At 32.9% G+C, this 24,331-nt stretch overlaps 3 protein-coding genes and 1 non-coding gene across 7 annotated transcripts in view; 3 read left to right on the forward strand and 1 right to left on the reverse strand.

The window, feature by feature from the left end:
• Window positions 1-4,251: 4,251 nt before the first annotated feature.
• On the forward strand, window positions 4,252-5,784 carry LOC127083250 (putative 4-hydroxy-4-methyl-2-oxoglutarate aldolase 3). 3 transcript variants are annotated; one of them, XM_051023550.1, is made up of 2 exons: window positions 4,252-4,351; window positions 5,111-5,784. In XM_051023550.1, exon 2 carries the CDS (start codon window positions 5,123-5,125, stop codon window positions 5,621-5,623), a length of 501 nt encoding a protein of 166 aa, XP_050879507.1. In that variant the 5' UTR covers window positions 4,252-4,351; window positions 5,111-5,122; the 3' UTR covers window positions 5,624-5,784. The 3 variants fall into 3 exon arrangements, with proteins under 3 accessions (XP_050879507.1, XP_050879501.1, XP_050879513.1); XM_051023544.1 differs by having other exon boundaries at window positions 4,256-4,347; XM_051023556.1 differs by lacking the exon at window positions 4,252-4,351 and adding an exon at window positions 4,861-5,038.
• LOC127083270 (putative 4-hydroxy-4-methyl-2-oxoglutarate aldolase 3) overlaps window positions 4,252-24,331 on the forward strand; it is a 28,860-nt gene continuing 8,780 nt past the window's right edge. The window contains exon 1 of one of the 2 annotated variants that reach the window (XM_051023581.1): window positions 4,252-4,351. The gene's annotated coding sequence lies outside the window, so the exon portion shown is untranslated. The remainder of the gene's footprint in view (window positions 4,352-24,331) is intronic. The other variant, XM_051023572.1, reaches the window with a different exon arrangement.
• LOC127115261 (uncharacterized mitochondrial protein AtMg00810) lies at window positions 9,737-10,828 on the forward strand. The gene has a single exon (XM_051046846.1). It carries the CDS (start codon window positions 9,737-9,739, stop codon window positions 10,826-10,828), a length of 1,092 nt encoding a protein of 363 aa, XP_050902803.1.
• LOC127117084 (small nucleolar RNA R71) lies at window positions 17,931-18,037 on the reverse strand. Its single transcript, XR_007801845.1, has one exon. It is a non-coding gene; the product is annotated as a small nucleolar RNA R71 (small nucleolar RNA).

Below are 24,331 nucleotides of genomic sequence, written 5' to 3' on the forward strand. Positions count from 1 at the left end.
TCTCAAATAAAAGGGAAAGAGACGTAATTTTATGGCTTTGGGATCGACACCATTAGCTTTCAACGTGTCTGCATACTGCACAAACAATGACAAATGAAGGTTCGGGTCTTCTTTAGGGTTACCAGAGAAATGGTTTTATTGCACAACTTGCAACAGTGAAGGTTTTAACTCGAAATTATTTTCCTCGATAGTAAGAGGTGCAATGCTCGAGTGTGGCTCTTCTTCAGATGGAACAACATAGTCCTTGAGAGGACGGATATGATTGGAGGCCATATCAGGAGTTAGGATATTATATTCTAAACAAAGTTGTCTAACTCGGCGTCTTAGAATAAAACGCTCGATTTCCTTTATGGGTTGTATTAGGTCGTCCCCCGAGGTACGAGTGTTTCGCATACAACCGACGAATAAACGGAAAAATAGTTGCCTTAGTCTATACTGCACAACAACAGAGTTACGATATTGACTAAATTAGTCCCCGGCAACGGCGCCAAAAACTTGGTCGCGACTTAGTGAGTCTATCAAAATATCTAACTGCCAGTGCACAGTTGTATCGCGTAGTTTTAAAAGATATCGAACCCACAAGGACCAATAATCAAACTTATCGCTTTCTATTGGTGCTATGTAAATCTAAGGCTTACGAAAAATTGATTTAGGGGAAATTAAAACTAAAATTAGAATAAAGTTTATAAAATATATCAGAAATGAGAGACCGGAATGTGGATCCCGGTGTACCTTGGGGACTCAATAATTTATTGGCATGTGTTAGTGCATTAAATTTCTTTTCAGTAAAAAAATATTAATTTAAAACCTTTATCTCACACTCTCGTGTTGTTAACTCTAGTTATACTTCTATACCATATGTCCTCTCTCGCTAACCCATTTGAATCAGGAAATACTTTTTGAAAACCAATAAATTCTAATTAATCATAAAGTGCTCTTGGTGTGTTTAGGGTTAATGCCCAATTTTTACTATCCGGTTCAAGCCTCACACTCTCGTGGTCTCGACTCGAAACCTTAATGCTTTCACTCTCGTGCAAAACTTTTCAGACTTAAAATTAAAAATCAATACTAGAAAAATAATTTATAAAAAGGTTTACGCCAACTTATTACCGAGTCCCGTCGAAACGACGGTCCTCACATACCAGACTCAAATTCATTTAGCCGGACATGGTATTAAAGATAAACATGCAATTCATGGTAATGGATATTAACAACAACCTTGCAGATCAATAAATTTCAAACAAATAGAATTAAATTAAACCAGTTATATAAAGAACCTATGAAACTGGAATTAATGTGGAAATAACTTCGAGTACACAAAGTGGAATAGAAAATACCTTCTAATGCCGACACGATTACTTTGATACAAGCTTACAATAAAAGATCCCAAAAGCTACGGCCTGATAGTCCCCCAATACGAGAGCTCTATCACTTTCGAATGTATTTTCTACCTAAAACTAAGAATAAAAATTATGCGTACCAACTTGGATGTCTAAAACTTCTAAAAACTAACAACTTACAGTCTAATAATTGTTTAACCGAGTCATGGTCGGGTAGACTTTGTGGGAGAAAAATATGCGAGAATAAGGAAAGACTGATTCTTTCTATTGCGACTTTTCAGGGGTCAAACTTCATGGCGGCTGCCATGAAGCTTGTGGTCGTCGCCACAAGTGCAAAGTTGTGTTTTTAGCCTTTTTGATGTTCATGGTGAATGCCATGAGGCTTGTGGCGGTCGCCACGAGCCTTTGACTACATCTTCTGCATCCCTTTTTCCTCTCTGGTGGGCTCCGCATCTACCTAGTCATGGTGGGCGCCATGTAGGTGGCCACCGGTGTATTTTTTCGACTTTTCTTTGTTTTTCGCAATTTTCGTCTGGTTTCTTCATAGACCGACTCTTACTCGCAAAGTACCTGAAACACACATAAAATACCAGTATAACACTACAAAATGCAACAAAATGATACTAATACATGTGTAAATCGAGTCAAAATAAACTATGTTTCGGTGTTATCATCTGTATTCGGTGATCGTCTGGATATGGTCGATTTTAATATTAGTCAGATTAAGTTTGAAATGCAGATTTTGCACAAGATTATGGTTAATGTAAAATAAACCTCACAATTGGGAAAGAGCATATGACTTTGACCTCTATCTGTTGTGGGTGCTTTTAAGCAATACACGCCATAATTGGGTCACTTTCGTTATGTAGAGGATGAAAGCATTGCAGATCCTCTCCTAAAAATTCTCTATTATTCTCATCATTTGTCCAGTCATTCTTGAATTAAATGGTGTTACTTCACTTGTTGCAGATTTGGTGAAATCACCAAAGTCGATTGACTCCACTATCATTAATCTGATGAGATACTACAAGGATAGAAGCGGGGTGTACTATTTTCTACATACTGATGGTAGTATGATTTATGAGGATAAGATTGTGAAAGACCGAGATGCAAGCAGGTGAAGCTCGAGCCCTTGCTCAAGTGGAGTCTGTTAGAGCTGCTCTCAAGCACCTTAATAGTCTAGCTCTCATCTTTCCTCTTGGTACTTCTAATCTTGATCTAGAGCATACTAAACCTGTTCCGGATCCTACAACTACTGAACTTCATCCTTATGAAGCAACTGACTTAACTTGATTTTATTTTATTTTCAGACATATCATGTCATAACATATGCATTATGTCACTTTTGGATATTTAAGTAATTTTGGATTAACTGGTTGTTTTCAAATTATTAACTTTATTTTGATTATATACTGTGTGACAAGTTTTAGTCACGTATGTTATAGTATCTAAGTGGTTCTCTTTTTGCTATCTTTATCTTGATCATTTTGCTAAAATTGTGTGTTTGCGGTAATTGGTATCGTATGTGATTTTTATGGTGTATGTTTAGTTCGCTATTGTGACATTCTTTTTTAGATTTTGTAATATCATGGATTATGTTTGCATTTATTTTTCTCTTTCTTTTTCTCTTTTTGATATTTGTAGGGGGGAGGTATCGAGATATTATCGATATTAAGTGTTTAATGTAGGGGAACCTTTACAACTAAAGTAAAGTGTTGCACGCCCATCTGTAGTGCGCTAAGGAAATTTATCGGATTCATTTCATTGTTAAATTTCATATTACACTGAGAATAATTTATCAACAATAATATCTCCAAATTTTCCAAATATCAAAAAGGGAGAGACTGAAAGTGCAGTATCGTTCACTTGTTTTGATATTTTTGCTAATTTGAGTGTGTATGTGTTATAGTTTTTTTCGTGTATTTGTAATTTTCTTATCATTGAAAACTTTTGTGTCTGGACTTTATTCACATTTGAATTGTATTTTCTTTGCTTCGGCTATATTAGCGTGGTACCATTAAGACCTTTCATTACTCAATAAAATAAGAGTGTTTGATCCTTGTTAGTGTTTAAGCCTAGAAAAATTATCTTTTGTCGTTTTATCAAATAAGGCTTAAATCACAAGTTAGTATTCTTAAATCTAGATGTTGAATGATTTGATTTGAATAGTGTATTAAGTGTAATTTGAATCACGAACCTGGTGAAAATTGGGATTTGCTTATGGATTCTTTGATTCGAATGACAAAATAAGTCTGACTAGAATCACAAACTCATGTGACTCAAATTAAGTGATAATCCTGACTCGAATCAAATGTCTTCATGAAGCTAAATTTAGGCTTTGCTCAAATTGGCTCAAGTCAGGAACTTAACTTGACTTGAATCACAAATCAAATTTTACATCATAGATTTAAGTCGTTTCTTTGATCCAAACAGAAGTGTGAAAGTTGTGAAAGATGTGTGAAAGAGAGAATGTGTGAAAGTTTGCTATGTCGCATCTGAGTGAACTGTGTTTTGTAAAAACACAAGGGATTTTTCATAAAGTTATACGCATAAATCACACACATAATAAAACAAGTTTTTAAGCATCTATTTCTTAAGAAAATATCCCTAAAAATATTTTGGAGTTGTGACAGTTGAATAAGAAACTGTCTGAATTGGTTTGGACAAAAATTGTATTGTTTAATCGATTGGCACTCATACATAATTGATTGAGTTAGTACAAAAACTATCCTTAAAATTTTTGGACAACGTCTTAATGAACCATAATATTTTATATCTTTTATTTCCTTTAAGACTTGGATAATCCTTTGATTTTAGGCCTTTCAAACAAATGACTTATTAATTTTGGACCAATAAATTTTCCTTTTTCTACCACCCAATAGTCTATAAATAGATATTCTTCCTTTCACATTTTCACGTCCAAAAACGTGAGTATTATATCTCACTCATCTCTCTCTTTAAAATATTTTCAAGTTTCTCTCACATTATTTTAGTTGCAGCACTTCAAGTAAGTCTTTTGTATTTTGGAAAGGACAATGTTGTAAATTCACCAAGAAATATTTTCTCTTGGTTGAATAAATTTTCCTTTAAGGGAATGTTTTGTTGGTTCAAATCTAAACTCTTCTAAAGATTTGGTTTAGGTATTTAGATTCTAAGTCGCTGAGATATCTAATTGGCTATATTGCTGTAACAGCCCAAATTTAATGCAAGACGACATCTTATTAAGATATGATTGGAAGCATGTTTATAGCTTATGAATGAATATCATAAACAAATATCTAGGACAATTTAGACTAATTCTCAATCACTATTAAAAAAACTATTAAGAGGAAATTCAATAACGCCTAATGAACTTTCCTAAGAGATGGATCAAAACTATTATATTTGACTTAGCTTTATTAGTATACAGTAATATAGTTATCATTGATATACTTTATAATTACAATGTTGTTTATATATTTTATAAGATAATTATTTTTTAAAGCTATTTTTATATTTTAATATTGATGATATTTTTTATTAAGAAACATAAGAATATCTAATTGATAGAGAAATATTGTAACCGAAAATCAATCCACTTTGTGACATGTGTGGTTGGGTTTGTTCCATTTCATTCCACACTGATACAAAGTTAATATTATCATCACAAAGTTATTTCCCACATTCATTCTCCTTACTAGCTGCGTTCATCTGTTTTGGTAAGCACAATAAGCTGCTTATTTTTGTAACCTTAATTTGCATAATAATTTAAGCTAATTTGGTTGTTGCAGGAGTATTGTAACATGTCTTGTCTAGCAACAGCAGATATATGTGACACAAACATATCACCTCTATCAAGTGGTGATTTAAGGATACTTCATCCAGTGTTCCAGAAGTATGGTCAGTCTCAAGCATTCTCAGGTCCAATAGCTACCGTAAAAGTGTTTGAAGACAATGTTTTGGTTAAACAACTTCTTGAAACAAAAGGAGAAGGAAGAGTTTTGGTTATTGATGGAAGAGGAAGCATGAGGTGTGCTTTGGTTGGAGGGAAGTTAGTGCAGTTGGCACAAAGAATGGGTTGGTCTGGAATTGTAGTGAATGGTTGTGTTAGAGATGTGGATGAGATTAATTTGTGTCAAGTTGGTGTTAGAGCTTTGGGTTCTCATCCACTCAGGCCTGGTAAGAAAGGTTGGGGGGAAAAACATGTTGGTGTTTATGTTGGAGGAAGTTTTATTGGTGATGGTGAATGGCTTTATGCAGATAATGATGGTGTCATTGTCTCCAAATTTCAGTTGTCAATCTGATTTAGTACTAATGTTTTTTCAATTATTCAAGTCTTTACACAATTGCTGTTTCATGTAATGGCTTCATCAAATTTTTCTGTATTCTTTACCAGTCTTGTTGTTGCTATTGTGTTGTTTTATTGAATCAAAAGTCTTTATTCAAAGCAATTATTTTCTAAGAATTCAGCTTTTATATAATTTCTAGGTTTATTTATTATGTGTTTATCAAATGCATGCTATTTAAGTTCTTATTTTACCATGTTTGAATAAATTTCTTTAGAATCCGAAACAATGAGGACTATTTGTCGGTGAAATTCATATGAAATGCTTAATTAATTAATTGGTCACCCACTCACTCCATGTACTCCTAGATCTTCTCTCACGAATGAAAAAGCTTTCCACTTGATTTTTGGACTTTGAAACTTTATAAATGGACAATGATATTCATTTTCCAAGGCATTCAAGCTAAGCACAATCTTAAGCACTAAAATTACCTATTAAAAGTTATAACTCATCACATTGAGGGGTTATAACACCAGAGAGCATCGAGGTTGTACGAAGTTTGGAGCACTTTATTTTCCCGCATTTTAATCTTGCTGCCATTTAATCGGTATCTCACACTGGTATTCAAATATTTAATTTTAAAATAGTGAAAACATCTTGAAATTAATTGAGAATTTATTTTCAGCATTTAAAAGAATTTTAAATATATTAATTTCACTACGAAGATCAATTTTTAAATTATTTAGTCGTATACAACCTTTTAGACTATGGCATTTTTCTATTTTTAACTAATTTTCCCCACTTTCGATTGCATGCGAAGAAATCAGAGTATCGAGAATCTAGTCCAACCAATTGACAAAATCGAATGCTACCTACTTATTATACGTCGATTACAACTGTTGGAGTTTGAATTTGTCTAAGTTGAATAAGTCATCTACTGTTACATAGTGGAGTTTGTTCCTAGTTTCTAGCTATAGTAAAGTATGTTTCCTAGTTTCTAGTGTAGTGGAGTCAGTTTCCTAATTTCTAGCTTGTTTCCGTTATTTTATTTATTTCTCTTGTAAGGCTATATAATGCCATAGTTTTTGGTTTAATAAATCATCACTTTCAGCTTTATATTTCACATTTGGTATCAGAGCAAAAACCTGTGTGAGAAAGTGATCGAGAGAGATGTCTGAGAGATCTGAAAAATTTGTGCAGCCAGCCATCCCAAAATTTGATGGCCATTACGATTTTTGGTCCATGACGATGGAGAATTTTCTGAGAAGCAGAGAATTGTGGAGTCTGGTGGAAGATGGCATTCCGGCGATGTCGATCGAAACAACACGGGCGAGTGAGGTGCAAAACAAATTGGTAGAAGAGGCGAAGTTGAAAGATTTGAAGGTCAAGAATTTCTTATTCCAGTCCATTGACAGAGAGATTCTGGAAACTATTCTTGACAAAGGTACCTCTAAGGCTATCTGGGAATCCATGAAAAAGAAGTATCAAGGCTCTACAAAGGTGAAAAGGGCGCAATTGCAAGCTTTGAGAAGGGAGTTCGAATTGTTGGCCATGAAAGAAGGAGAGAAGATCGACATTTTCCTAGGAAGAACCTTGACGGTGGTTAACAAGATGAAGGTGAACGGTGAATCAATGGAGCAGAGCACAATCGTGAGCAAAATTCTCAGATCACTAACCTCGAGATTCAACTATGTGGTGTGTTCGATTGAGGAATCGAATGATCTGAGCACGATGAGTATCGATGAATTACATGGCAACCTACTTGTCCATGAGCAGCGATTGAATGGATGTGTGCAAGAAGAGCTGGCACTAAAAGTGTATCAAGATGAAAAACCTAGTAGAGGAAGAGGTCGCGGAATGTTCCGAGGTGGACGCGGTAGAGGAAGAGGAAGAAACGCAGTCGATCGTGCCATTATCGAGTGCTACAAATGTCACCAGTTAGGGCAGTATCAGAACGACTGTCCCGAATGGGAGAAGAAGGTGAATTATGCTGAACTAGAAGAAGAAGAAGAGTTGCTCTTGATGTCTTATCTTGAGAAACATCAGGCAAACTGAGAAGAAGTTTGGTTCTTGATTCCGGGTGCAGCAATCATATGACCGGGTGCAAAGATTGGTTTTTCGAGTTGGAAGAAGGTTTGAATCGATCTGTGAAACTTGGAAACGACACAAGAATGTCGGTGGTGGGAAAAGAAAGCGTCAAAGTACAAGTTAACGGAGCCACCCAAGTCATACCTGAAGTTTATTATGTCCCAGAGCTCAAGAACAATTTACTAAGCCTTGGACAATTGCAGGAGAGAGGCTTGGCAATTTTGATTCGTGATGGAACCTGCAAAGTATATCATCCCAAGAAAGGTGCAATCATGGAGACTAATATGAGTGGAAACAGGATGTTCTTTCTTCTAACATCCAAATTGCAGAAAAACACGATGTGCTTGAAGACAGAAGAGGTGATCGAGAAGGAGACGAATTTGTGGCATCGCCGTTTTGGGCATTTAAACCAAGAAGCTCTAAAACAACTTGCACAAAAGAAGATGGTTATTGGGCTGCCGATGTTAAAGTCCACGAAGGAGATATGTGCGGTGTGTCTGACTGGAAAATAACACAGAGAGTCAATGTCAAAAAGGAGCCTTTGGCGTGCATCGAGACAGCTGCAGCTGGTGCACTCAGATATATGTGGTCCGATTACACCAATTTCACACAGCGAAAAGCGGTACATTTTAACTTTCATTGATGATTTCACTAGAAAAACTTGGGTTTATTTTCTCCATGAAAAATCGGAGGCACTCATCACCTTCAAAGCTTTCAAAGCAAGTGTTGAAAAGGGAATTGGAACCTTCATCGCTTGCTTGAGGACAGACCGCGGAGGGGAATTCACGTCCAATGAATTCAGAGAGTTTTGTAAAACTCATGGTATCACCCGACAATTGACGGTTGCATTTACGCCACAACAGAACGGTGTGGCAGAGAGGAAGAATAAAACAATAATGAATGCGATACGATCTATGCTGAGTGAGAGGCAAGTCCCAAAGGAGTTTTGGTCTGAAGCTACAAGATGGAGTGTGCACATCCATAATCGATCTCCAACAGCAGCAGTAGAAGACATAACACCTGAAGAAGCTTGGAGCGGTTCAAAACCTGAGGTGGAGTATTTTCGTGTCTTTGGGTGCATAGCATATGCGCATATACCTGATCAGAAGAGGAGAAAGCTAGATGATAAAAGCAAGAAATGTGTTTTCCTCGGAGTCAGTGAGGAATCGAAAGCATGAAGGTTGTATGATCCGGTTACGAAAACGATCGTGATAAGCAAAGATGTAGTGTTTGATGAAGACAAAAGCTGGGATTGGAATCAAACCAGTGTAAAAGAGAAAATACTCGACTGTGGAGAAGAAGAACGGAATACAGAAGAGAGAGAAGATGACATGGCTTGTCCTCCGCCAACCGCGAATTCATCGCTTTCTGGTTCGTCTTCGTCTTCCGCATCTGGTGGTAATTCGACACCGCCAAGCCCAGTCTCTTCTCTTCCCAGTCCAATTCCGCCATCTCCATCAAGATCGATTGAAAGAGAAATGGTTGCAGGCCCGCGGGTAAGGAGAACACCGGGTTATTTGGCTGATTATGTCACGGGTGAAGGAGAAGATGAGGAAGAAAGTTTATTGGTCATGCTATTGATGATGATGACAGAAAACGATCCAGTCAAATTCGAAGAAGCAGTGAAAGACAAGGTGTGGAGAGAAGCAATGAAAAACGAGATCGAATCGATCGAGAAAAATAACACATGGGAGCTAACTATCTTACCTGCAGGTTTTACACCAATTGGAGTGAAATGGGTGTATAAAACAAAGTTGAATGAAGATGGTAAAGTCGACAAATACAAGGCGAGGTTGGTGGCAAAGGGATATGCTCAGTGTTATGGTATAGACTATACTGAAGTCTTTGCTCCGGTGGCGAGGCTCGATACGATTTGAACTATACTTGCGGTTGCAGCACAATCAAATTGGGAAATCTTCCAATTAGATGTCAAGAGTGCGTTTCTACATGGGGAACTAAAAGAGAATGTGTATGTGCGACAACCGGAGGGATTCATAAAGAAAGGAGAAGAGGAGAAAGTATACAAGCTGAGGAAGGCATTGTATGGGCTCAAACAAGCCCCGAGAGCTTGGTACAGTCGTATTGAAGGATATTTCTTGGATGAGGAGTTTGAGAGGTGTCCGAGCGAAAGGAGGTAAAATTCTCATTGTCAGCTTGTATGTTGATGACTTAATATTCACTGGAAATGATAGAGCTATGTGTGATGAGTTTAAGAAGTCGATGACGATGGAATTTGAGATGTCAGATTTGGGAAAAATGAAACATTTTCTTGGGGTAGAGGTGAAGCAGAGTGTTAATGGGATTTTTATTTGTCAAAAACGGTATGCTCGTGAAGTTTTAGCAAGGTTTGGAATGGAAGAAAGCAATGCTGTTAAAAATCCAATTGTGCCGAGAACGAAGCTCACAAAAGATGAGAATGGCGAGAAGGTGGATGCAACTATGTTCAAGCAATTGGTTGGGAGTCTTATGTATCTAACAGTGACCAGGCCGAATTTAATGTATGGAGTATGTCTCATAAGTCGATTCATGGCAAATCCAAGGATGTCACATTGGCTTGCTCCGAAGAGGATCTTAAGATACTTAAAAGGTACAATCGAACTTGGAATCTTCTACCGGAGAAGTGAAAGCAGCAGTACAAGACTTATGGCATTCACGGATAGCGACTACGCCGGCGATTTGGATGATCGGAGGAGCACAACAGGCTGTGTGTTTTTTATAGGGTCCGGTGCGATTTCTTGGGCATCTAAAAAGCAGCCTGTTGTCGCCCTTTCCACCACTGAGGCCGAATATATTGTCGCTGCCTTTTGTGCTTGTCAATGTGTGTGGATTAGAAGGATCTTAGAGAAGATTAGAGCTGAAGAAGAGTCTGCAACCGTCATTCATTGTGACAACAGTTCGACGATTGCTTTGTCCAAACATCCAGTCCTTCACGGGAAAAGTAAGCATATCGAAGTACTGTTTCATTATCTCAGAGAGCTGGTGAATGGCAAAACTGTTAAGCTGGAGTATTGTGCAACAAAAAACCAAGTTGCGGATATTTTTACGAAGCCGTTGAAGCTGGAGCAGTTCGAGAAACTGAGAGCACTACTTGGAATTGTTAACTTGTCTGAAATAAGCTTAATTCAGGATAGTTAAGCTTAAGGGAGGGTATGTTGGAGTTTGAATTTGTCTAAGTTGAATAAGTCATCTACTGTTACTTAGTGGAGTTTGTTCCTAGTTTCTAGCTATAGTAAAGTATGTTTCCTAGTTTCTAATGTAGTGGAGTCAGTTTCCTAATTTCTAGCTTGTTTCCGTTATTTTATTTATTTCTCCTGTAAGGCTATATAATGCCATAGTCTTTGGTTTAATAAATCATCATTTTCAGTTTTATATTTCACAACAACAAGATGTTGTATGACCATTGTCGCCCTACAAGACGATTAAAACATTGGACTTTCACTTAATAATCCTTATTGCCCTTCGAAACAATTAAAATGTTAGACCTTTAATGTAGGATAATTACCGCCTACAAGGCAATTAAAACGTTTGATTTTCATTGAAGGATCTTTGTCTCCCATTATTAAAATATTGGATCTTTATTAAAGGATTCTTGCCCGATCTAATAGGAAAATTTGACATTTCGTGGGGACCAATTAATTAATGAAAACTGACAGAGAGACCAAAATAATTAATGCTCTGTCTAAAGACTATTCCAAAAAGATGAAAAGCAAGTCACAAAAGTTTGAAATATACTGTACTGAATAACACATATCTAGTCCATAAAGACAAAATAAGTAGATCTTAACTTATAATAGTGACAAAAGAAAATAAAAGACAAATAACTTATATATAAAATGAATATTAGGCTAAAAGTTACTTCAAATAATTTTTGCGAAAATCTCTAACTAACAAAGAGTCTGTTTCAAATAGTTTTTGAGAAAAACTCTAATTAACAGTCTGTTTTAATTTTTTAACCCACGTTAATCCAAAACCAAAAGCTTTGTTAGGTAATTTTAATTTACATTTTAGATTGTAACTTTTCTTATTAGTTTACGATTTTTTCTCAAAAATTATTTGAAGTAGTTTTAAGTTTTTCATTAATATTTTTACAAAATCTATTTTTTCCTTTTAATGTATTACCTTATATATATCATGTCAACTCACAAGAAAAAAGATAATATAATATTTAATATTTTTGAACAACATCTAAATTACATAATGAATTTCGAAATAATATTGATAATTCTCAAATTAGTGAAATGTCGAAGGAGAATCAACTAGATCCAAGAGTAAGAAAATTCATAATATTATTGTATTTTAATTGTGAAAATTGAAATAGAAAAACGGTAAAGGGAGTGAATATACCCAAATTAAAAAATGCAACCGCAATTTTCCAAAATTAGAGCGTGTTGAAAAAATGAGTTGCGAGTAGAAGGTGTCGCATCTTGAAAAATAGGATTTGTTCCGATGGTTGTGAAAAAAATGATTTAAACAGAGTCACTATCGAATTTATTTATTTCAAAAGAAAAAAGGAAAAATATCTATTAAACCCCTTTAAAAAAAAAATTGTCGATTTCGCAAAGAAAATGTGTTAGCATCTCTCACGTCCGTTGTACTCAACGAAAACCTTTTAGTTTAGTTTGTGATTGAATATTAGATTATATTAATTGTTTTTTTGAATAATAAAAGATTGAAAGAAAAAGAAAAGTGATGGAAAAAATGTTTTTATTATGGCGACAGAAAAGATTGCGAATCTTCCTTCAAATTTGAGTTGTCATTCTGATTTAGTACTAATGTTTTTTAAATATTTAATATCTGATACTATTCTTGTTTCATGTAATGGCTTTGTTTTTGAATTGTAATGGCTTTATCAAATTTTTCTGCATTGTATACGAGTGTTGTTGTTGCTATCATTTATTTTCTGTTGTGTTGTTTTATTGGATCAAAAAAATTTATTGGAAGCAATTATTTTATCCTGTGTTTATCAAATACATGCTATTTAAGTTCTTATTTTATCATATTTGAATAATATTTTTTAGAGTCCGAAACAATGAAGACCATATATCGGTGAAATTCATATAAAATATTTAATTAATTAATTATAATAAGAATTAAATGTTGGTTTGCAATTTTTATTTTTTAATTATTAGTCTTACTAACAAAGTATAAACTTAGAGATATTGATTATGTATTGATAGAGAGGATTAGGTATCTGACACTGTTATTCAAACATTAATTTTAAAATAGTAAAAGAATTTTGAAATTAATTGAGAATTTATTTTTAACTTTTAAAAGAATTTTAAATATATTAAGTTTACTGCCAAAGTCAATTTATAACTTTTTTTAGTATTTCGGTGACGTGTTGAATAATTTCTATTAATAATTTTATTTTCATTATCATAAAATATTGCATTTTGTATGACTAGAGTTGATAAACAAAAATCTTTGTTTCGGTGCCTTATTCATTATCTCATCAATTAAATTTGATTTATTGCTTTTTATTAATCTTTTGGTACAAACTTCAATTAGACAATATTTTATACTAGTCGTATACATGCGGTATATTAAATTTTTCCTGCCTTTATCGAGACTATTAAAACACTTGACTTTTACCGAAGGATATTTGTATTCCTATGAAATGATTGAAAAGTTGGATACTCGTTAAATGATTGACATTTAACTATTATTTTCTCTGTTTCTTTTTAATTATTATTTTTTGATTTATTACATATACCAAAAAAAACTAATCATTATTGTTTCTTTTCAAATAATAATTATTCTTTTATCTATAATATTCTCAATTATTTATTACATTCATTTTACTTTTTCTCTATCTTCTGTACTCCCTCTGTTCCTTTTTAAGTGTCATTTTCTTGATAAATTTTTGTTTCTTTTTAATTGTCACTTACAAAGTTTAAGGTAATATTAAATGTAGTTTTGTCAAAATTATCCCTATATAATTATTAAGGAGAAAGAAAAAGTAAAATGAATGTAATATATAATTAAGGGTATTATAGGTAAAATGAGAATCATTGTTTAAAAAGTAACAATGATAATTAGCTTTTTTAATATGGATAAAAAGTCAAAAAATAACACTTAAAAAAGAACGGAGAAAATAATTACTTAAGAGTAATTTTGATAAAATTGCAATTAATACTAACTTGAATTTTGCAAGTAACAATTAAAAATTAATAAATTTTTTTTCAAAAAAATAACATTTAAAAAGAAACGGAGAGAGAACTAGCACCGGTTTCTTAATATATGGATGGACAATGGACACTCTAAGATGATCAGATCGTAGAGTTGTAAACAAATTAGGCGAAAGAAAATAAAAAGACAAATAAATTATATATATAATGAATAATTGTATAACATTTAACTACTCATAATTATTTTTTAAAACTATCTCTATACTTTATTGTTGTTAATATTTGTTATTAAGATAGATAACAATAGTATCGAAGAAATAATAGAAAAAAATTCTAACCAACAAAAAGTCTGTTGGGTAAGACTAAACAAGAGTTTTTATCTTATAATTTTTCAACATGCATTAATGAAAGTTCTCTTTGGTAATTGTTATTTAACTTTTAACTTGTAAAATTTTCTTATTAGTTTACGTTTTTTTCTATTTGAAGTAACGTTTTACTTAATATATACTCTTAATATTTTAACAAAAAATTATTTTTGTCCTTTAATGTACTACCTTATATTCAGGTCAACTCACAAGAAGAAAGAAGAAAGATGATGCAATGATTAATGTTTTTGAGCAATATCAAATTACATAATGAATTTCGAAATAATATTGATAATTTTTAAGTTAGTGAAACTTTGAAGGAGAATCAACGAGATCAACCAAGAGTAAGAAAATTCAGAATATTGTTGTATTTTAATTGTAAATATGGAAGTAAAAAAATGGTATAAAGGGGGTGAATAGACCCAAATTAAAAAAAGGCAACCTCTGTTTTCTAAAATCTGAGTGTTTTCAAAGATGAGTTGCGAGTGGAAGGTTTGAAGTCAAAATAAAAATTATACAATTGATTATTGATCAAGCTAACACAATTCGTTTCACAAATATTCAAAATTATAACAATGAAACACTTAGTATGAATTGATTCAACTTTGTAGTCACAAGAAGTGTTCACTTTTCAGCAACTTCTTTATAGTCATTTTATCTTCTCTTTGTTTTTTATTCTTATTTTTTTTCTAGAAGGAATAAGATAAGAATGTGAATTTTCTTCATTCTTTCTTTTCTTTTTCTATTTTTTTTTCTTTTCTTGTCTTTATTTTTTTTTTTTTTCTTTTCTGCTTTTGAAATATCACAACTATATTAATTCAATATCACACAACTCCAAACAAGAGTCTTTCAACCTTTTAAATAGCGTAATAACATTGCTTTTCACTTTTAGGTTTGTAATGAGTTTCAAACAAAGAATGAGATAAATAGACTCAAGGGAGTTTCAAATAGGGGATCATATTTTTAAAGTTAGCTTTTTGGCTAAGTCGCTAAAAGTAAAACAGAGACAACTTGAATTTATCATACTAGTGTGCACAAGTAAACAAACAGTTTTAAAAAGTGTCAGATCAAGTTCTAGAGACTAACAAACATGAGTGAAATCACAGAAAGGTTAATGATCTACAACAAATGATGCACCATTTATAATTTAGTCCTACTTATTATACTAAGAATGCACAACAAATCACTCACACCACACCATGAGTCTTTAGTCAAGAGAACAAAGAAAATACTAAGAATGGACAACAAATCACTCACATCGCACCATGAGTCTTTAGTCAAGAGAACAAAGAAAATATGCACACTTGCAACTCAAAGATAAAAGAAAACGCATGCACATTTTCTTAATTTTTTATTTATTTTAAAGAAGAAAAAAGTAAATGACAAATAAGAAAACATAAAAGTAAATTACTCCCTCCCTCACACTTAATAAAAGAGACAAATATAAAATAAGAATGATAGAAAGGAAATAATACACTCGAGGAGTCAAGACGGATAGATGATTACATAAGTAGCATTTTCTAATGAGAGCTCTTCCACAGTTTTCTCTTCCAATGTGGGGCTCCAATGGAATAGCTTAAGACATTGTCCATTGACTTTGAAATTTTTATCAGTACCTTCACTTTTTATATCTGGATCAAAGAACATTCTTCTATAGGTAAAAGTGTTGAATGGACAAGTGAAAGTGGTTTTCTCTTTATCCTTTAGTTCAATGTTGATAACCATGAAAAATATCACGTTTCTAACTCGATACACATGTCATTTTAGTTTGTTTTATTCCATTTTATGATTTTATGCTGGTATATTGTGTTTATTTCATGTACTTTCCAAGTAGGAGCACCCGTGCGAGAAATCGGAACAAAAATAACAAAGAACGGAGAAAAGGAAAAATTATGCTCTCATGGAGTTCACCATGGCATTCTCCATGGCGTATGCCATAATGTGGAAGTCAAATGTTACCTAAGCACGGAGAAAAGTCAAAGAAAGACGCAGTCCAACACTCATTGTGTTCTCCATGAAGGTCATGGCGTTCGCCATGGACCTTCAAGGCCACACTCTACCAGTTTGCACTCATGGTGTTCGCCACGAGGACATGGCATCCGCCATGGACTTTGACACCAGAAAAATAGTAATTATCAGACCCAGTCTTCTCCTACACGAATTCAGACTCCTTTCATCAATTCTCAACACTATTGTAAACGCTGCAGTTTCTCACATTGAGGGACTGCTGCAACTTAGAATTAGGATTTTTCGGTGTACTTGGATCATCATTTACAACAATCTTGCCGAAATTGTTTCTCAATTTAATTTTAGAATCTATTTTTATTCAACTTTTAATTTGCAGGTTTTATTTTACTTATTGCTTTAATTTTTTTATATATTTATTTTAGTCTCTATAATTCTTGTTTTTATCTTATTTATTTATTGCTATTCTTCTTAATTTCCAGTCTGAACTATTGTTTATTGTTGCTGTCATTTAATTTCAAATTTCAGTTCATATTGTTATTTCTATTATTCAGTGTATTAATTTGTTTTAAAACACTCGTATCAGTTCCAATTGTTAATGGTCGTATAATTTTTGTTTGCATGTGTATGTGCTACTTGCAGGTACATACATACACACACATATATATATATATATATATATATATATATATATATATATATATATATATATATATATATATATATAAACCTATTTTTATTTCTAGTTAAATTTTATTATTTTAAGTTCAGTTTAATTAATAATAGCATGCTTTCCATAAATATGTTCGGCTAAGTTCTTAGAGCTCAGGATATGAGGACCGTCGTTCCGATGGGACTCGGTAAATTATACTGGCACTGATTTTTAATATTATATTATTTTTCTGGTTCTAAATTTTAAATTTAAAGTTAAAGGCTTTGGGCGACAACGGAAGTTCTCAGATACTGATTAATAGAGCCACGGTGTGAGATCGGTATCTGATCAATAACATTTGGATTTTTAATTTCTAAACATAGCGACAACACTTTATTAATTAATTAGGACTTATCGGTTTTCAAAAACTGTTTCGAAATTATAACTTGCAGGGCGACAATAGGCCACTACGGTTTCGAAACATAACACGGGCTGCGCGAAAGTGAGTAGTGTTTTTAAATTAGTATTTCCATTGAAAAATATTTTAAACCAAACCAAATGCTGAAATTTATATGAGTCCCGAAGTTACACCGGGAATTACGTTTCGGTCTCCGTTTATTCAAATTCTAAAACTAGTAATTTACATCTGTTCTTAAACAAATCAAAATCTTATTAGCCTTAGATTTACAAAGCGACAATAGATCACAGTAGATTTACATTGGACTATGTGGGCTTGACATTTTTTATGCTATAATTGATTGTTCCGTGCACTTATGAACTTTGCAGTTCGATCTCAAGATGAGTTACACTCAAGTATTGTTCCACCTGTAATCCAGGAGAACAACTTAGAATTGAAACCTTCTCTATTGTAAATCGTGCAACAGACCCAATTCTCAGGAAATCTCACTGAGAACCCAAATCTTTATTTGTCAGTGTTTGTACATTATGCAGACACGTTAAAGACTAATAATGTAAATCCTGAAGCAATTCGCCTAAGTTTATTTCCTTTTTACCTAAGAGATAGAGCTAGAGCTTGATTACAGTCTTTACCTGCTAACTCTATCACTACTTGGAATGAACTAAAGAAGGAATTCTTAGCTAGATATTTTCCTCCGAGAAAAACATCAGTGTTAAGAAATCTCATAACTACGTTCAGACAGACAGAAGGAGAATCATTTTTTGAAGCTTGGGAACGATATAAGGATATGATGAGACTATGTCCTCATCATAGTGTAAAGAAATGGCTCATCATCCATACATTTATAATGGTCTATTTTATAACATAAGAATGACCATAGACGTTGCAGTTGACAACGCTTTAACGGATAAACCCTTCAATGAAGCTTACCAACTTATCGAGAACATGGCACAAAACCATTATCAATGGGTAAAAATGTGCTCAAGTAGATAAAACACCACAAAAGGGAGGCATGTTCGAAGTAAATGGCCTAGACCATGTAGTTGCCATAACTTCAAATTGTGAGATTTGTGGAATCTAAGGACATATCACTACTAATTGTCAGCTTTTGACAAGGACTATGACAGACCAAGTTAACTATGTGCAGCAAAATCCCTATTCAAACACTTATAATCCAGGATGGAGGAATCATCCAAACTTTTCCTACAAAAACAAGTTTGCTCCTAGCCCACCACCACCACCACCTCCAAATTTTCAGAAGGGAACTACCACTGCTCCCTCTACTCCTAAAAAATCAAATTAGGAACTGATGATGGAGAATTTAATTACAACTCAAACTCAAAAAATAAAGAATTTATGAACCAAAATGTTCACACATATGACCGGGTGGTAGAGTTGTAAACAGATTAGGAGAAAGAAAATAAAAGACAATAAATTATATATAAAATAAATATTTGTATAACATTTAACTACTCATAATTATTGCTGCTAATATTTGTTATTAAGATAGATAACAATAGATCGAAGAGATAATAGAAAAAAATTCTAACCAACAAAAAGTCTGTTTTATAAGACTAAAAAAGAATTTTTATCTTTTAACTTTTCAACCCGCATTAATACAAAAACTCTATTTGATAATTGTCATTTAATTTTTAACTTGTAACTTTTCTTTCTAGCTTATGATTTTTTCTCTTTGAAGTAGTTTTTACGTGATCACGTTTTATTTAATTTATACTTTTAATATTTTAACAAAAATCTATTTCTTCCCCTTCGTACTACCCTATATATATATATATATATATATATATATATATATATATATATATATATATATATATATATATATATATATATATATATATATATATATATATATATATAAATTTATTTTGAATTAAATAATTATATTTATGTCAACTCACAAGAAGAAAGATGATCCAATGTTTAATATTTATGAGCAATATCCAAATTACATAATTAATTTCAAAATAATATTGATAATTTTCAAGATAGTGAAACGTCGAAGGAGAATCAATGAGATCAATCAAGAGTAAAAAATTCATAATATTATTGTATTTTAATTGTGAATATGGAAGTAGAAAAATAGTCCCAAATTAAAAAATGCAATCGACATTTTCCAAAATCGGAGTGTTTTCAAAGATGAGTTGCAAGCGGAAGGTTTGAAGCGAAAATGAAAATTCTACAATTGATTATTAATCAAGCTAATACAGTTCGTTTCACCAATATCAAAGATTATAACAATGGAACATTTGATATGAATTGATTCAAATTTGTAGTCACAAGAAGTGTACATAGTTGATTCAATATGTGAAATCCTAAATTCAAACCGTTTTCAGATTTATCAATCACAAGACTTGCTTGACTAGTTATCCAATTCCAACAAAACATATGATTTACGTAATTAATCACTATCAAGAACAAAATGATATAATATAAAGGAATTGAAAAACCTAGCATGCAATTACTACAAATATAAATGCAAGAGTAGAGTTAGAGAGATGACTCAAGGTGAGAAAAACACAAGAAAGGGGGTTGAATTATGTAAACTTTTTCTTCTTCTGCTTCTAATTTTCTCAATCAGATTCTGAACACTTGGTGTGCTTCTTAAGGTCCTTATCAGATTCTGAATCAGAATCATACTCAATGTTACACAATTGATAGTATCAGAATGATAAGGTCAGAAAGCAGGAAAGTAAAAGTAAAGACATACAACAGTAATCCTGGTTCCCCTCACAACTTGAGAGTAGTCCAATCCCCATACACTTCCAAGGGATGTTCACTTTAACCAAACTGATTACAAATGCTCAAGCACCAAGCAAGATACTTCCAATGCGAAAACCCTCAAGTAAGAGACTTTTATGCTCAAGCATACACGAAAGAGACTTATAATTCTAAAGCACATAGGCAAAAGACTTCAAATGCTCAAGCACTAAAGCAAGAGACTTCTGACTCTATAACAAACAGTTAAGAGATTTGGCCAATAACTACACTTGATATATAATCAGAGGTGTAGATAGAATACTACTAAAAAAGACTCTAAGATTTACGAACTTCTAAAATATATAGGTTATAAGTCTATCAAATTCGACAGAGTGACTACTCTTTGAAATGTCATGGTTCATAGTCTTGTTATGTAATGGATTTTCTTCTTCTTCTTTGGGCCCTCTGTTTCTTATATAGAGAGGAAGAAAAGAGATGTTGAAGACTTTCACCAAAAGGTTGGATAACATTTATACTTGATTTGACACATTAAGAAAATAACTTTCTACAAGAGGAATTATTCGTTGAGGCTCAAACAACAAATAAGAGATTTATCCTTAAGTCTTCATGTGACCAAAAGGTCTCTGAGTCTGGTAGGGTTTCCTCGATTGAAGCAATTATCCTTTAGAGGTTACCTTTCTTCAGACTTCACTCTTTAGAGGTTGATATCTTTAGCGTCTACTTCTTGGGTTCTGAAGTTTCAGAGCCTCGATCACTAGAGGCGGACTTTCTTTAGAGTTGACTTCTTCAGAGGCTGGATCTTCCATTAGTGCTAGGGTCTTCAGAAGTGATCTTCAGAGCCATAGTCTGAACTTCATATTCATAATCCTCAAGCTTTTCTTCATTTGTTCACGGTCTTATAATCTTCCATACTTGAGTAGATGTTAGAATACCCAATTGTTCTTTAAGTACTTTGTTATTATCAAAATCTAAGAGGTATTTTATCAACCAATTTTGTTCCAACAATCTCCCCCTTTTTGATGATAACAAACATAATTATTTAAGAACACCGGTTGTTAATTTAATTAAGATGTTGACTTCAAGGTCTGAGGTTTGTAAGTTCCCCCTAAGTCTGATAGTTCAGAGGGTGAGGTTGGTAAGCTCCCTCTAAGTCTTATTCTGGTTAATTAAATTCTTTTTAAAGCACAATCTTACGATATAAAATACTCATTATCTTTCTCCCCTTTTTGTCATCAACAAAAAGTAATATCTAGAAAAGAAAAGATTTTGAAGAAAAATGAATATATGGGAAAGAATCAGGTCTGAGTAAATATATTGAATAGTCAGGATTTATTCTCCCCTTGTGTAGTACACGAGATATTCCAACCTGTTTTTGAGCCTATTATTAATAGAATTTAATTACGAATATTGTTGACAAATTAATTATTGTTCAATCTCCAACTTATCACCAATTAATATAATTTAAATTCCCTAAATGGTTGTAATTCCCTTTCAATTACAAAACCAATAACAAGTGCAATTGATGCTAATATATGATATGTGATCCTAATTTCCGAATTAAGCTGACACAGATTAAGCAAACGCGATTACAGTATGAAACATACATCAATCAAAATAAATTAATCATATTCTATAAGAAGAAATAGAATTAGAAAAACAATGGAAGTCGAATTAAGCAATCAAATTTACATAAAGAATTGAAAAGGAATTGAAATTTCTTTGGAAATTATAAAAAAACTTCAAAGCGGATGGAGACACGATTATAGCAGATCAATCACTAGGACGTCAGTTCTCCATAGAATTTATAGTAGCTCTTCTAATTTTGCGAGTATTGAATGATTGAAAACAAAGCTATGAATTTACTTAAATAATAAAACGAAAATCGGACCGTAATAGCATACGGCCCAAAAAACTTAAAAACTGCCCCAAAACTAATTATTTTATTAAGTCAGAAGATAAAATTGATTATTCGAACTTCTTCACTCTGAATTAGCTTTTAACTTTAACATTAAACTTATATCTTATCCTCTTAGATTTCCAACACATTTTAGAACGCATCAAACGATATCCTGTAGCCAAAGTTATGACTTGCACGGCGAGAAGGTGTCAAATTACCGCTTATTCAGAAAATAAATAACCAAATTAAAATTAAATCAGAAATAAGCTAAACTTAGGAAACGCACTCAAAACATCAAAATAAAAGCAACAAGTCATAAAAAATCTCTTAGCATAAAGTAAAATAAGGGTATTTAAATACACTGCTCAAATTCCCTAACACTTAAAATTTTGCACTTCGAGATTTCTGAGAGCATGCAATTTCAAAGATTTTCGGGATCATAAAGGGGTAAGTAAAATCCTCATTCTAAACTTCAAGTAATATAGTGTTAGTGAGTAATTTTGTGTGACAATCAAAGCAAGTAAAAAGACAGTTTACCGAAAGGTATATCATAAGTAGCAAGATCCTCACATGATAAAATTCTATCAACTCTCAAGTGTTTAGACTAACTGTTTACACTTAAAGTACATCATGAAAATTATCATAACCGTAAGGTTGAAATACTGTAACATCCACATTTGAAATACATGCACACAGAGATCAAAATGACTTTTTTTGAGCTGTAACGTGGTCAAGCTACGGGTGAGATAAATCCTATGGGATACTAGGCTAAAATTTAAAAGGGAAATTGAAGGAGACTAAGGGAATTGAACTAAACAATAATTCATTCACTTTTCAGCAACTTCTTTACAATCATTTTCTCTTCTCTTTGGTTTTTATTTTTATTTTTTTTCTAGAAGGAATAAGATAAGAACATGAATTTTCTTCCTTCTTTCTTTTCTTTTTCTGTTTTTTTTTCTTGTCATTCTATTTTTTTTTCTTTTCTCCCATCTTTTGAAATATCACAGTTATATTAATTCAATCCCACACAACTCCAAACAATAGTCTTTCAACCCTTTAAATAGGGTAGTAACATTATTTTTCACTTTTAGGTTTGTAATGAGTTTCAAACAAAGAATGAGATAAATGGCCTCAAGGGAGTTTCAAATAGAGAATCATATTTTTAAGGTTGGCTTTTTGGCTAAGTCGCTAAAAGTAAAATAAAAACAACTTGAAATTATCATATCAGTGTGCACAAGTAAACAATCAGTTTCAAAAAGTGTCAGATCAAATTCTAGAGACTAACAGACATTAGTGAAATCACAGAAAGGTTAATGGTCTACAACAAATGAGGAACAATTCATAATTTAGTCCTACTTATTATACTAATAATGTACCACAAATCACTCACATCACACCATGAGTCTTTAGTCAAGAGAACAAAGAAAATACTCACACCTGCAACTCAAAGATAAAAAAAAAAAAGCATGCACATTTTTTTTTAAAAATAAAAACGTAAATGACAAATAAGAAAACATAGAAGTAAATTACTCCATCCCTCACACTTAAGACATGCATTATCCTCAATGAAAGAGACAAACATAAAATAAGGATGAGAGAAAGGAAAGAACACACCCGAGTAGTCAAGATGGATAGATGATTGCATAAGTAGTCTTTTCCAATGAGAGCTCTTCTACAATTTCCTCTTCCAATGTGGGGCTCCAATGTCATATCTTAAGGCAGTTTCCGTTGACCTTTTATTTTTAATCAGTATCTTTACTTTTTATATCTGGATCAAAGAACATTCTTCTATAGGGAAAAATGTTGAAGGGAAAAGTGAAAGTCGTTTTCTCTTTATCCTCTAGTTCAATATTGATAACCATGAAACATATCATGTTTCTGACTCGATACACATGTCATTTTAGCCTGTGTTATTTCCATTTTATGATTTTATGCTGGTATATTGTGTTTATTTTAGGTACTTTCCAAATAGGAGCACCCATGCGAGAAATCGGGATGAAAATAACAAAGAACGAAGAAAAATGACAAATTATGCTCTCATGGAGTTCACCATGGTGCTCGCCATGGTGTCTACCACGACGTGAAATTCAAACTCCACCTAAGCACGAAGAAAAGTCAAAGAAAGACATAGTCTAGCACTTATTGCATTCGCCATGAAGTTCATGGTGTTTTCCATAGACCTTAAAGGCCACGCTCAATCAGTTTTCACTCATGGTATTCTCCATGAGGCCATGGAGTCCTCCATGGACTTTGAGGCCAGAAATACAGCAATTGTCAGGCCCAGTCTTCTCCTACCCAAATTAAGACTCCTTTCATCAATTCCCAGCATTATTGTAAAAAGCTGCAGTTTCTCACATTGAGGGACTGTTGTAACTTTGAATTAAGATTTTTCTGTGTATTTGGATTATCATTTACAACAATCTAGCCAAAATCATTTCTCAATTTAATTTCAGAATCCATTTTTATTCAGC

This window comes from Lathyrus oleraceus, chromosome 1, assembly GCF_024323335.1.
Source record: "Lathyrus oleraceus cultivar Zhongwan6 chromosome 1, CAAS_Psat_ZW6_1.0, whole genome shotgun sequence".
Taxonomy (NCBI): Eukaryota; Viridiplantae; Streptophyta; class Magnoliopsida; order Fabales; family Fabaceae; genus Lathyrus; species Lathyrus oleraceus.

What these genes read in the sequence shown, in the direction of transcription:
- LOC127083250 (XM_051023550.1), top strand. Translation starts at nt 5,123, where the DNA reads ATGTCTTGTCTAGCAACAGCAGATATATGTGACACAAACATATCACCT.
- LOC127115261 (XM_051046846.1), top strand. Translation starts at nt 9,737, where the DNA reads ATGGGCTCAAACAAGCCCCGAGAGCTTGGTACAGTCGTATTGAAGGAT.